Here is a 13928-nt window from a genome sequence, read left to right on the forward strand (position 1 = left end):
ACAAGCTGGGAATGTTCCATATGCAAGGGGATAGAAGAAATCGGCGATAGTCTCACCGCAGTCAGGATGGTGACCAGGCGGTTGGTGACTAGAGCAACACCATTAGAAATATGCTATAAACGAAAGGTATGTGTTATATGAGCATGCTTACAATGATTTTACACGGAAAAAAGTGTAAGGCAAAGGAGGTAACTTCGTAGCTTGCTTCATGGATTTCCTTTAATAAGCTAGAACTCTACGTGCACTGAAGTGGAAGCTTTTAGTTGCTATGTTTTTTTGGTTTTTTTTACAACACATTAAAGCTGATCGCTTATTTGATCGCTTAGTTTTCTTAGTTGAAATTTCCCTATAGAAACTTTTTTTTTCACACTACCAAATATTTTGTGGCATCATCGTATTGGTAATGCCGAATTGCTTGCCATGTGGTATGCAAAGTATTTACAGCACAGAGTTACCTCCATTTACCTTATGGATATAATAGACAATTGCAGTAATTAAATAGTTGCTAGTACAGCTAGCAATTGCTATCATACAAGTACAGTATATACATACATACACAATATTTCATGTAATTGCTGTCACTCTAACTGTGTATGCCTGTCTTTTTCAGCCGTTTGCAGCGCTGTCCGATGGCAGTGCAGCATGATGTCCACGTGTCTTCAAATGTTGTGGGGTCTGCCCAGTGCTGAGGGAATAGCTGGAAAATCTTCTCCTTCAGCCTATTCAGCTCGACAATGGGAAGTGCAGGATGACTTCGACAACCCATGACTGTACACCTTGCCAAAATCCGATCACCAAAATATGATTTTGCTGCTAACCTCTGTGCAAGAGTGGACACTCTACTTTCGGTACAATATGTTCTGTATTTGTTTATGATTCTATCTGGGTGAACTAGTGGGATATGGTCTATTTCAGATGAAGGTAGGATTACTGATTTTGATAGTGGCCTAATTGGTATACATCTCTGTAGAAATTTCTTCATAATCTCTGTCAAAGATATTTCATCACTGGTAGATATGTTATGGTGGTCCTCATTACCTATAATCATAATGTACAATGGAAGTGCACTCCTCTATTTTTATGTGGATACATACCGGAATCTAGTGACACCATTGTCAAAGATGTTTCATTGCTGGTAGATACGTTATTGCTATGGTGGTCCTCATTACCTATAATCATAATGTACAATGGAAGTGCGCTCCTATATTTTTATGTGGATACATACCGGAATCTAGTGACACCATTGTCAAAGGTGTTTCATTGCTGGTAGATACGTTATTGCTATGGTGGTTCTCATTACCTATAATTACAATGTGCGATGACAATTATATTCCTATATATTTCAGTGGGTACATACTGGCATCTAGTGACATCATTTCCTCATATTCTTGCAGGTCATCGTATCGATCCCAACCATCATCCCCTTGCTGGTCATCATGTTGATCCCATCCATACAAATCATCAAAGTTTTGTAATTCATCCAGCACCCTTTCAGCTTCAGTGGATGTAATCTGATGACTTCTAGGGTCTGGTGTACTACAGGGTGGTACAAAAGGGAATGTATTAACATCCAAGAGTAACGACTGGCTAGGGGTAGCTTGCAATTGGCTGCTAGGATGGCTCATGGTGGTTAGTATTGATGACTGGGTGGTGACAGTTGGGGATGATGACTGAGTGCTGACCAGGATGGATGACTGAGAGGTGACGGCTTGTGGCTGGCTGATATTTGGGCTGGCTCATGGTAGTCAGTACTGATGGCAGGGAATTAACAGCAGCTGATGGTGCCTGAGTGGTGATAGCTGGGGATAGTGACTGATTCATGACAGCTGAGGATGGTGACTGAGAGATGACAACCAGGGCCGGTGGTTCTCCTTCCGTTACAAATAAGATGTGGCCTAATAAAATACAGTATGTGAGCGTGTTATATTAATGTCATGCATACCACTCTGTTTCTCTTTTTTTGACTGTTTTGTCTGCCTTTGTTTTTTCTATGTTTTAGATTTTGTTGTTTGTTGTTATGCTTTCTTCTGTTTAGCTTTTGTTGCTTGTGTTTTATTCTGTGCTTTAGCTTTTCTCTTTTTCTTTGCAGGAGTGATTTGTAGCATTGGTGGAGTCCAGTTACCACACACAAACTCATCCTCAAGAACCTCCATTTCAGCTTTAGTCCCTATTAAATTTTAATGCTGTTTGAACAATACTTGTGTATAAATGATATGCGTACTTACCTCCTGCAACACACATTCCTTCATATGTCCCAACCTTGCATTCCGCACCCATAGCTTTGCCAGAGCTAATATCAGCTGACTCAATGGTTGTGACACTCCCCTCTTCAGGCCAGAATATTAAATAGTGGCTGTAGTTCTCTGTTAATTCATTACAGTCCCATGCTGGCTGATTAAAACGGCTAAAAAACAACTAGCGGTTTTGTGGTTTGGTACAAATTGAATCATATGGGCAGGTACGATGTAGTTAACTTAACAAACTGTTTAAGCTTATAGGGTTTCTTTGTAAACCGCTAATTGTTTAAGCTCACCTGTGGCTTCATTAACGAGTGCCATAGCACGTCGCATACCGACAGGCCTTTCGCTATTCATCTTCATTCACTTTCGTTGCATGGTATCTAAGGCTATTAAGTGGCACGCAAACTATCCAATCGTTATTATGAATGATGCAATATTGTTATTACGCAACGGTGCGTAATTACGCATTGTAATTCTTATCGTTTTACCATCGTCCTTTATAAACGAAACGTAAACTTTTTAAAGTCACGTACTGTAGGTATAGCATTATATTTTTGTATCTTTACATCCTTGAAGTAGGTTGTTGCATATGTCCTTGAAGTAGGTTGTTGCATATGTCATATTTGGTAGTAGGATGTTAGTCTTCGATGTTATATCCAATAAAATCCACCAGACTGCAGTGTTTTCCATAATCAATGGGTGTAGTCTCACAAGGCGTTTCCACGTAACTCAGGCTTCCTGCTGCAACTGTCTGACTTTTATTCATTTTTGGAACCAGTCTCTGTGGTCACATGTAACTGAGGATTTTCAAGTATATATTAAGTTCTCATGGTTCAAATCAAATCGTTGCAGGTATCTTACAACGCAGCTAACTACATGGCTTTCTAGGCCCACAGAGTTGGGGGTAGCTAGTTATTTGTAGCTAAGTCACGTAACTAGTAATATAACGAGTTACTTTTTAGCTATATGTAATTATGCTTTAAAGTTGAACAATTTGAGCAAAAACCAAACTAAAATTCTGAAAATCATTTGAGCAGAAGAGAGAGAGATTCAACAATATTGTATAGCAATTCCTTAATAGCTATATATACATGATAGAACAACATTCAACTGTAAATCATGAATAGGTAGTTAGATGAACTAAAAGTAGTATTACTTGGAAGTTGTCAAGGTCATCAAGGAGGAGTTCTCCACTGCTATGATCAAAACTTCTTTGTCGTTGTTTTTTGGCTTGGAATGAAGGCTCTTCAATTGTGGCAGATAAAGTTTTTTGATGATTTCCAACAGCACGTAGCATAGCAACACATTATCGTGATTGGGTAAGTGGAGACGTGCAAATCAAGACACACGGTAGTGTATCGTGCGGCCCAAGAAGCCGGCGCGTAGCACCCGTGAGTATATTGACAGGAAGAAAGAAAACGCAATTTTCGCACCTCCGTAGCTCTGTGCTTCCTTGATGAAACAAGACAATTTTTGCTGTGGACATGCCCTCCAACTGCAGCACTCCACATTCCAAATTTGAGCGAAATCGCTTCGCGCGTTCCCGAGATATGCGACTTCAAAAATTGGCTCAGTTTCTTCGTTTTTTTTTTCTTCTTATTTTTCTTTTTCTTGTCGCACACTTACAAAAACTGCTATAAAACTCGAACGTCATATCCGATTGCCTTGAAATTTGGCACACAGAAGGGGGATATAAAGGCGCATCTTGGTACCAACTTTGGCTGGAATACGATAAACAGGCAAATAGTTATGAGCAATTATTCACGAAAAATAACACCAATATGTTGTCACGCCTACAGGGTAAACCGCGTATGGGAAGAAGCTGAAAATCGGTGGGTGAATAGGTTAACTATTGAACCTCAAACCTTTTGTGGTTTGAAAGAAATCGAGCTAAAAAACAGGAAGATACAACGAAAAAACCAACAGTGTGTAACAATTATGCAATCGAGATTAGCTAATAAAAAAAAACGACTGCTTGCCACGCCTACCAGATAAACCACTTGGGGTAATGCTTTGGTAATCGTTGTACAGATGATTAGGAGTAATCATCTTAGAAAGGCTAATCAATGGTGTAGAAGAATCAGACTTAAAGCCACGGAGTTATAACACGAAATCCAACTTGGTGCAGCAAGTGCGAGATCGAGATACTCTAATAGAGCAGTCATCCTAATAGAACAGTCACCCTGAAGAGAATTCAAGAATCAGCTAGAAATAAGAAACCTTGTAGAGAGTTCAGTTACAAAGAAACCACCATGTAGAGAATTCAGCTACATGTAGAGAGGTCAGCTAGAAGAAATTACCTTGTACATAGTTCAGCTACAAAGAAACCACCAAGTAGAGAGTTCAGCTGCAAAGAAATCACCCTGTAGAAAATTCAGCCACAAACAAATTGCCCTGTAGAAAGATCAGTTAGAAGAAGTTACCTTTTAGAGAGTTCAGCTACGAAACCATTCTGTAAAGAGCTCAGCTGCAAACAAATCACCTGTACAGAATTCAGCTACAAACAAATCACCCTGTAGAGAGATCAGCTAGAAGAAATTACTTTGTAGAGAGTTCAGCTACAAAGAAACCACCATGTAGAGAGTTCAGTTGCAAAGAAATCACCCTGTATAAAATTCTGCCACAAACAAATTGCCCTGTAGAAAGATCAGTTAGAAGAAGTTACCTTGTAGATAGTTCAGCTACAAATAGATCTCCCTGAGAAGAAATTACCTTTTAGAGAGTTCAGCTACAAAGAAACCACCCTGTAGAGAGATCAGCTAGAAGAAGTTACCTTGTAGATCGTTCAGCTACAAACAAATCACCCTGTAGAGAGATCAGCTAGAAGAAGTTACCTTGTAGAGAGTTCAGCTACAAAGAAACCACCCTGTAGAGAGATCAGCTAGAAGAAGTTACCTTGTAGATCGTTCAGCTACAAACCAATCACCCTGTAGAGAGATCAGCTAGAAGAAGTTACCTTGTAGAGAGTTCAGCTACACCATGTAGAGAGTTCAGCTGCAAAGAAATCGCCCTGTAGAAAATTCTGCCACAAACAAATTGCCCTGTAGAAAGATCAGTTAGAAGAAGTTACCTTGTAGAGAGTTCAGCTACAAAGAATCCATTTTGTAAAGAGCTCAGCTGCAAACAAATCACCTGTACAGAATTCAGCTATGAACAAATCACCCTGTAGAGAGATCAGCTAGAAGAAATTACCCTGTAGATAGTTCAGCTACAAACAAATCTCCCTGTAGAGAGATCAGCTAGAAGAAATTACCTTGTAGAGAGTTCAGCTACAAAGAAACCACCATGTAGAGAGTTCAGCTACAAAGAAACCACCATGTAGAGAGTTCAGCTGCAAAGAAATCACCCTGTAGAAAATTCTGCCAGAAACAAATTGCCCTGTAGAAAGATCAGTTAGAAGAAGTTACTTTGTAGAGAGTTCAGCTACAAAGAAACCATTTTGTAAAGAGCTCAGCTGCAAACAAATCACCTGTACAGAATTCAGCTACGAACAAATCACCCTGTAGAGAGATCAGCTAGAAGAAGTTACCTTGTAGATAGTTCAACTACAAACAAATTTCCCTGTAGAGAGATCAGCTTGAAGAAATTACCTTGTAGAGAGTTCAGCTGCAAAGAAATCACCACTGCCCAAATTTCAAGGCAATAGCTCTTTCCAATCTGAAGTTATCAATTGTCAAAGTTGGCAAATTGGATGTGTGCGGAAGGCCCCTTTTCGCAAATCCGGTCACATATGTATTGTATATATAATATGTACATATTTAAAGTACATCTACTTCATCTTTTCTTCTTCCTGTAGTAAAGAAAAAAACATAGGTTAAAAAAAGTCCCAAAGCTGGCCATAGGCCGGCTTTGGGGTATACAAATACAAAAAAAATGAAATCTAATCCAAAACAGCCAAGCTGTAAAAAAAGTGTGCGGCCCTCAGAAAGGCTATGGTGAAAAAAGATGTGAAATCCAAGGTGGCGGCCAAGAAATGGCCGTGATGGTAGGTTAATGGTAAAAATTTTAATAACGACAATTCAGGTGAATTTTTGTGCCACTTGGTCTTGGCAAAAAATTCACCTAAATTGCCATTATTAAAATTTTTACCATTAACCTACCATCACAGCCATTTCTTGGCCGCCACCTTGGATTTCACATCTTTTTTCACCGTAGCCTTTCTGAGGGCCGCACACTTTTTTTACAGCTTGACTGTTTTGGATTAGATAGTCACTTTACTAGATACGATCAGATAAAAATATGTAGTGGCAGGTCACAGCATTGCCTATAATTTCTTGGCATTACTGCTTTCAACTCGCATGGCAGAGTAGCAGCTGTGATAAAATCTGATCCTGTAAAACAAATCAACATTACAAAATAGATCCAGTATGTTCCATGTTGTCTTCTGGGTTAGCTTCCATGTTGTTTTCCTGATCAGCTTCTGTGTTGTTTTCCTGATTAGCTTCTGTGTTGTTTTCCTGATGTGCCATTCTACATTGTCCGTGTGTGTATAGTGTGTACATGTGTGGGGAGAGAAAGAGAACACAGGGAGCATTTGGTGCTGTGTTTGATATTTTACATGTGTGTGTAGTGAGTGTATAGGGGTTGAGAAGAGAGGGATGAGAAAGAGTTATCAATGTGAATAGAATTTGCTGACAGTGTCAATTGTCCACTGCACAGTTGGTACTATTTTAATACATTACTAATATATGTACAATCTTTTGTTTGAAAGATATAAGGACAAGGAACTTCCAAACCCCCTTGGGGTAAGTCATTAGAATACTGCCTAGACTCCACGAAAAGATGCTTATCAGATTTACCCTGTAATCATACGTATGTACCTACACATCATTGTACCGGTCCAATTTTCCTAGCAGTTATCATCAAAACCTTTGTGATAATTTAGAAGCACTAGCTTAGTATGCCAGCATGTTCAATCTGTAGATGTACTGTCATGAGCCGAGTGGTTCTAGCTATGGGTGTACTCTGCAGATTTGTTGACTTCAGACCATCATAGTAGTAGAACTGCCTATGCCACATTACGAAGGAAACACAATGTCCTGCAGTATTGATATTACAGACAGTAGTCCTTATTATAAACAGTAAATGACAAGTCACTGATTTTCTTTGAGACTAATTGACTCTATGCACCCATAGGTTTTAGTTAGTAGATGCACATAACAAAATTATGGAATCACTTACATGGATAAAACTGATCCCTACTACTTGCTGCACTGCTATTAGCATCAGTGTGATCATTGATGGTATACTGGACCTTTCTGGATGGCTTGCTGAACGACAGTAGCTCATGACATGACCTGAATGCTCTTTGTATTAGATGTAAAAGAAAAATTAATGTTGTATGATGGCCATTGGTTCACTGAATTCTTATTTGAGCAATATGATGATGTACACTGCTGCTGTAGGAGAATTTGCTGTGTAGTGTACTGCCTGCAGTAAGAGTGGCTTTCCTTCATCAAAGCTATTTATACAGATGGTCAATAAGGTTAGCTAGTATTGTAGAATCGAGAGTGATTCCATTCAACAGTACCAGGTACATTACATTTGCTACAGCTTTGCAACTGGGCAAGCTTTGTGGAATCAGTTAGAACAGCACTAGTATGCTCTGTACTCTTTATTGCTTGCCATAGATTGCTTATAGATTGCTTGCAAAGAAGAACTTTCAATTCAAGGAGTTGAATAACGCAATAAAAATTTACCATCATCTATGTTTGGAGATCTATGCAAAATCATCGATGTGTTTAGACTGGTGCTGTAACATTGACAAATCTATGTTCTAGATCAATGCTGGAACCTCCATTACAAAACATCAATCACATCGACTAAAAATCATCGATGTGATGGTTTTTATTGAACTGAAAATAAATTTTAAAAATTGCTTGATTTTTGTTACATTTGGTGTTCCATAGTTTGAAGTGTTCTTTTAAAGTGTTCTAAAGTTGGAAAGGTGACTATTTGGCTGTTCCACCATCTCATAGCTGATGGGCAAAATGAGTATAAATGACCAGTGTTTATTCTAGGGCTGTTAGGGGGGGACTCCCCCCCCCTAAAATCTCGAGACTCACCCCCTAAAATTGTGAGTGACTACTACATGATACTTAGGTTAAGCTTGTTTTTAAAATGGCACACCAAAAATGCTCTCAGTCAATCTCAGAGTGGTTAATATGTACAAATTTCCCAGGTTAAAAATTGCAAATACAACCTTAAAATGCTCTCAGATTCAGTATCAGTTTTTAAAAATCTGCTTGTGTACATATACAACTAACAAAATGTAGTGATGGATATTCAATATCCGAGAGCTTAAGTCTACCCAGATTTTTCTAACTAGCATGCTTAACTCTCAAAATTGTCCAATCTCAGAAAGTGTATTAGGTTTCACAGGAGCCTTCTGGTCACCTAAAAACTCCATTGTAGTATTCAGGGCGACTTGATTCAGGGTACTTAACAGTAAGTATGATGAAAAAAAATGATGGCAATAGCAAGTCTAGCGGAAAACAGAATCTGAATGACAAAAAAAGCAAAAAAAAAGTCACCTTTATTAGGGATCCTCAACCTTTATCTCGAGATGCTCCACTGCTGTTGCGGCTAATATCCATAGGAATCAGGCTCGTAGTGTAGTCAAGAACCTAAATAAAAGGAATGATACACAAGGCAGAAAATGCACTAACTGTCTTCCTCTTCACCCTTCCCCCAAGATACACTTACAGCTGACCAGCCACTGGAGTCCAAGCTAGATTCGGTATCCCTGTCCAGCACTAGTATGCTCTGTACTCTTTGTTGCTTGCCGTAGATTGCTTGCAAAGAAGTGGTATGCATACGTATAGTACTATAACAGGACACAGATGATCATTGTTCAAAGTATCAGTCACTGTATTACTACCTGCATGTCACTACTACTTGCATGTGAAGGTGTTATTGGAAAAGGTTCAATGTTACAAGATCTTGTGGTAGTATTACTGACTTCTTGTGGTAGTATAGACTATTGATTGCCGATCTCAGAAATAAATAGTTTGTTGGTTGGAATTAGCTACTTTGGCATGCATGCACAGTGATTAAAACTGAAAAAAGGCACATTTTTTCTCCAGGGCTCCCCATACATTTTAAAGGGAAAAATGGCATAATTGAATTAGGAAACCATCTAGCAATCTGGACTGTCTTGAAACTGCAGTTGCGTCTAGCTGCAAGTTTGTACATGTAATAAGAGTAACTTTAGTTCTTATCGGATCTCAGCAATCTCTATATGCTTTGTGGTGAGCAAATATGTTTCACCTACTGCACACTTCTCAATACAATGGTGTATACCCATAGGCAAGTGGCTATCTCAAGTAGGCAAAAACATCAACGTAAAAGTTTTAAGGGTAAACAACTAAAGTGGAGGTGACTAAAGGGAGGTGTCACAATGATGCAACAATACCTAAGGTGGAATTGTGCTTTCAATTACAGCATTTCTATGCCGACTTTGAAGTGGTTTATATTTTTGATGCCATCACAAAATTGCTGTGGAGCTGAAAATCGCTAGCCCAAGCGAAGTAACTATGCCCTTTAAAGTAACCACTAGTGACTACCTTCCACCGTACAGTACGTTTTGAGTTTTAAAGCATTCTGTATACATTATATGGCTTGGAGAGCATAACAAAACAACACAAAACAACACAATATTTAACATGCACGATAAAACTAAGATTTTCATGATGATCAGCATGTACACAAACCCCATAGTGATTTTCAGTGTCATTGGAGCTCGGATGATGGAGCAATCCTAAGTTAAACACGAATTGTTATTTTATGCCAGGGTTCTATTTGGGATATAATTATGGAGAATTTGTTGTGGTAGTATCAACTTTGTTGTTTATTTTATTTAAATTTTACAGTGTAAACAACAATGATGTACAGGCATGTCGATGTAGATAACTTGAGTTTGTTACACTGATGGAATACTGGCCAGTACCCAAACTACATTACTTACAAATTACACCTAACGTTACATAATTTGCAGTTACAGGTTGAAAATTACTTGACTGTAGTGATCAGGGCTAGAGAGGTTCAAAGTTCATGAAGGAGTTGTTTATACAGGAACCACAGGAGCATAGATAATGCAGTTTGTGAGAATCAGTGGGATTGAAATTGGCAGTGAAGTGTTTCCAAAGAATGATTTTATTTGATTTTTGATGGTAAAAGTTGATAAATTCATGTTAATGATTGGTAAAGAGTTCCATTGTGCCTAAGCATCTTGTTCCGCTGTTTGAAAATGATACATAGGAGTTGATATTAAAACTTGAGGTGGGGTTCTTGATGCTGTTAATAAAAAAACATAATGTTGAGTATATCTGGTTTGATCTTAGTAATGTCCTTCATAAGGTGAGGACGCCAGACTGGTGAGCAATACATGATTTGAGATCTTACTAGTGAGATGTACAGTTTGACTTTCACTGAGGATGAAATTGATTGGCTAAAAGGACAAAATCTCAATTCTAGATTATTGCTAATTAAAACTCCAAAATCCTTGTACGTCGGAAGTGAATTGATAGTGGTTCCATTTATTGTGTAAGATGTTGGAAATTTCTGGTTGAATGACAGGTAGCAACTTTTAGAAGGATGAAATGACAGGTGGGTTGTTGAGCTCCAATTGAACAGACAGTTGATATCACTTTGCAAGAGATCCATATCATTTTGTACTATTATATGTTTGAAACATTTGGTGTCACCAGCAAATAAATAGATATTACTGTAGAACACTGAATCTGGAATGTTATTCATGTATACAATAAATAAAAACGGGACCCAATATACTGCCTTGAGGTACTCCAGATTCCACTGGAAGTAAACTGGAATGGCATTGAACTTGTAATGACTTGGAGACACCTTTGCAGGCTGCATGGACCCAAGAAAAACATAGATCATGTTGCAAAGCCTCACTGCTTTTTCCCGTTGTGCTACACCTCTTGCTACAATTAATGCAAACATCAACTGACTTACTATAGACGGCTTCTGACACCGTCTGTTTCCGTTGGAGTCCTGTACATATTGATGAAGACATGGGTAGAATTAGTTTGGATAATGTGCACTCAAGTGTTTATCAACGTTGAGGGAGCTTCTGAAAAAGATAACAGCATAACAGCAACTATGAATGATGATGGCAACCATGTAAGGTACCGTTTTCACGCTAAATAACCACGGTACTACAGTCTTTTCGCTTAGCATGAATCTTCTCTACAATCCTGGTCACGCGATTTAAAAAACAAAAAAACTATCATTACAGGCCTAGAACAAGTAAATTTTGTTAAGCAGTGCTATTTTAACAACAAAACATACATTCAGATTTCACATTTGGCAAGGTGATATGATGATAGACTCCATAATGGGAATGCACATCAAAGAAAATGACTCTTAAGCTGCCATTAAAAGTATCATAAAACGCTTTACAAATCATACAGTTTTAATGCAAAATATGATGTGTAGAGAATATATTGTAACAACCTCTCAGTACAAACTCTTGTAAAACAGAAACCCTCACAAAACTCTATATTGAACGAATGCTAGTCGTGAATGTGTATACCACATACAAGTATTCACAACAGTTTAAGGCATTAATTCTCAAATTGTTAAATTCTATTTTTAGAGCAGTACCCACATACTGAAACCATTTGCTAATGGAAGCGCATGCTGTTATATATTCTTATCAGGTAATCTATTCACGAAGCAGCATTTTCTAAGTATTTTCATACTTGTACACCCCCACAATTTCCAGTAATTGTATCCACCCAGATTGCACTCATAATGCAGAAGTTCTGAAAACCTTTCCAGGATGCCTATTCTGCTAATGAAAAGCAAGTGACCCCAGGTAGCTACAGTATTATGAGTACAAGCAAGTCATCAGGTTTACAATATGACATTACAAACAGTTTTCTGTTATGGATACCAGTGTGTGATTCAAAACAAAATTTCAAAATAAGCAGTTTCAAGTGCCTCACTGCCTCCAGTTAGATGAAGTGCCTGTGAAACCGAATTACTCTGTACCTGTAAAATTTAATAATAGCAATGAGTAATGAACACTGTATATATATATATTATTTACAAATTTTACTGACCTGAGCAGCAAAGTTGATTCTCATCTTCGAGTAACTTGTTAATTTCAAGTGTTCAAGCTTCAGTTTTTGACCATTGACACACCTTTTACAATTGCAAGCATACAATTCTTCAATGAAATGCCAACTGATTAATTGGATTGTTATAGTAGCTTAAATTCGCAGACTCCGCTTTATAGACTTTATAGATCTCTTTAAAATTCCAGCAGTTCACACACACAGTGATTTTGAGGGTGACAACTAGCCCACAGTCAATAGACTAACACTGTCACATGTGTCACTAACATAGTCCTGGGTATCAACTCTTGTAAAGGACCTTGAGAGTTGATGTCTGGCTAGCTATGTTGAGCTGTTGCTGAATAAAGCAACTTTACATATGGTTTGATATCGTTCTCACAAATCTGTAAGCCATTTTACTGGTTATGGTTTCTAAATGATGCGTCACACTCTATGACTGCTGTTCTTCAAGGGGTGCACACTGCTCCCATCTTATACCCATGCACCCATTGACACACTGACTAAATGCTATGCAACTGCAGGTATGGCTACTATTTTAATCAATTACCAACATATCTAGAGCCACAAGAAGACCATACAAACTGAAACAGTGAGGTAAATAATGCATACATATGCTTGCAGCGTATATGACAGCAGACTTTAAACCTAGTCAGACTTTTGGTGATGTGAGGGCCTATAGCTAACAAAAAGGTAACTGCTTCACTGGTTTCCTTTATGGATTCCATCAGTAATATACAACAAATACATAAAAAAGAGTCCAGCTCAGATTATGATACCACTAGCACATGGTAGTTGGTAGTGTCGACCAATAGTACTACCAGCTGGGTATATGCTTGTAACCAGGTGGCAAGGTCTGTGATACCTCCTATGGCATGAGAATCTTTGGTATTGCTTGGTTTCTTAAGCTTGATGGGAACCTTCTCACCACTGTTTTTTTTTTTTTCTGTTTAGCCAGAGCCAGTAATTCTTGACAGCGATTCTCTTTTGTCACTCCAATGCATTTGAATATCACTGTGAGAGTAATATTTGGAACAGGGTCCATGCAGTCACTGCTATCCTTGGATTCATCATGCTGAGCACAATCATCCTGTGGTATTGATTCTTCAAAGTGCACAGTCTTCCAAGTGACGACAATAAATTATTGTTTTAGGGACACTCAATCTATTTTTAAATGCCACTATGTTAACCTTCTGAGGAACTAGACTGCAAAATTCTCCAATTCGGGACATCACTTTTTTTCGAAATGTCTCACCCTTGTAGTTAGTTACACATTATTTTGGCCATGAAATTTGTTTACATACCATTGTTTGCAAATATGAGCTCGAATGCGAGATGAGTATGTCTCTGACGTAAGCATTACCCTCCAGCATTGGCTTATAAACAGCATTTCTGGGGATAACAACACTATCTGGAACATTACAGCAACCAGTTCATTCTTGTCATCAACACTGATATGCCCTTTTGCCGATATTCCGATAACCGATATTAACAAGAATTTATGTACCGATAATTGAAACCGATCCGATATATAGAACATTTATCATACTTTGTTACTTCACACCACACTTGGTAAACAGTTACATAA

At 38.3% G+C, this 13928-nt stretch overlaps 1 protein-coding gene across 1 annotated transcript; it reads right to left on the minus strand.

The window, feature by feature from the left end:
- Window positions 1-531: 531 nt before the first annotated feature.
- On the minus strand, window positions 532-1713 carry LOC136244597 (uncharacterized). Its single transcript, XM_066036158.1, has 4 exons — window positions 1358-1713; window positions 1226-1300; window positions 1095-1169; window positions 532-1038 (listed from the first exon to the last, which is right to left on the minus strand). Exons 1-4 carry the CDS (start codon window positions 1623-1625, stop codon window positions 584-586), a joined length of 873 nt encoding a protein of 290 aa, XP_065892230.1. The 5' UTR covers window positions 1626-1713; the 3' UTR covers window positions 532-583.
- Window positions 1714-13928: the final 12215 nt, after the last annotated feature.

Source organism: Dysidea avara, chromosome 14, assembly GCF_963678975.1.
Source record: "Dysidea avara chromosome 14, odDysAvar1.4, whole genome shotgun sequence".
In the NCBI taxonomy this organism is placed as follows: domain Eukaryota; kingdom Metazoa; phylum Porifera; class Demospongiae; order Dictyoceratida; family Dysideidae; genus Dysidea; species Dysidea avara.

What these genes read in the sequence shown, in the direction of transcription:
- LOC136244597 (XM_066036158.1), bottom strand. Translation starts at nt 1,625, where the DNA reads ATGAGCCATCCTAGCAGCCAATTGCAAGCTACCCCTAGCCAGTCGTTA. An exon ending in AATGATGTCACTAGATGCCA is followed by an intron (nt 1,301 to 1,357) that starts GTATGTACCCAC and finishes TTGTAATTATAG; the next exon opens with GTAATGAGAACCACCATAGC. An exon ending in AATGGTGTCACTAGATTCCG is followed by an intron (nt 1,170 to 1,225) that starts GTATGTATCCAC and finishes TTATGATTATAG; the next exon opens with GTAATGAGGACCACCATAGC.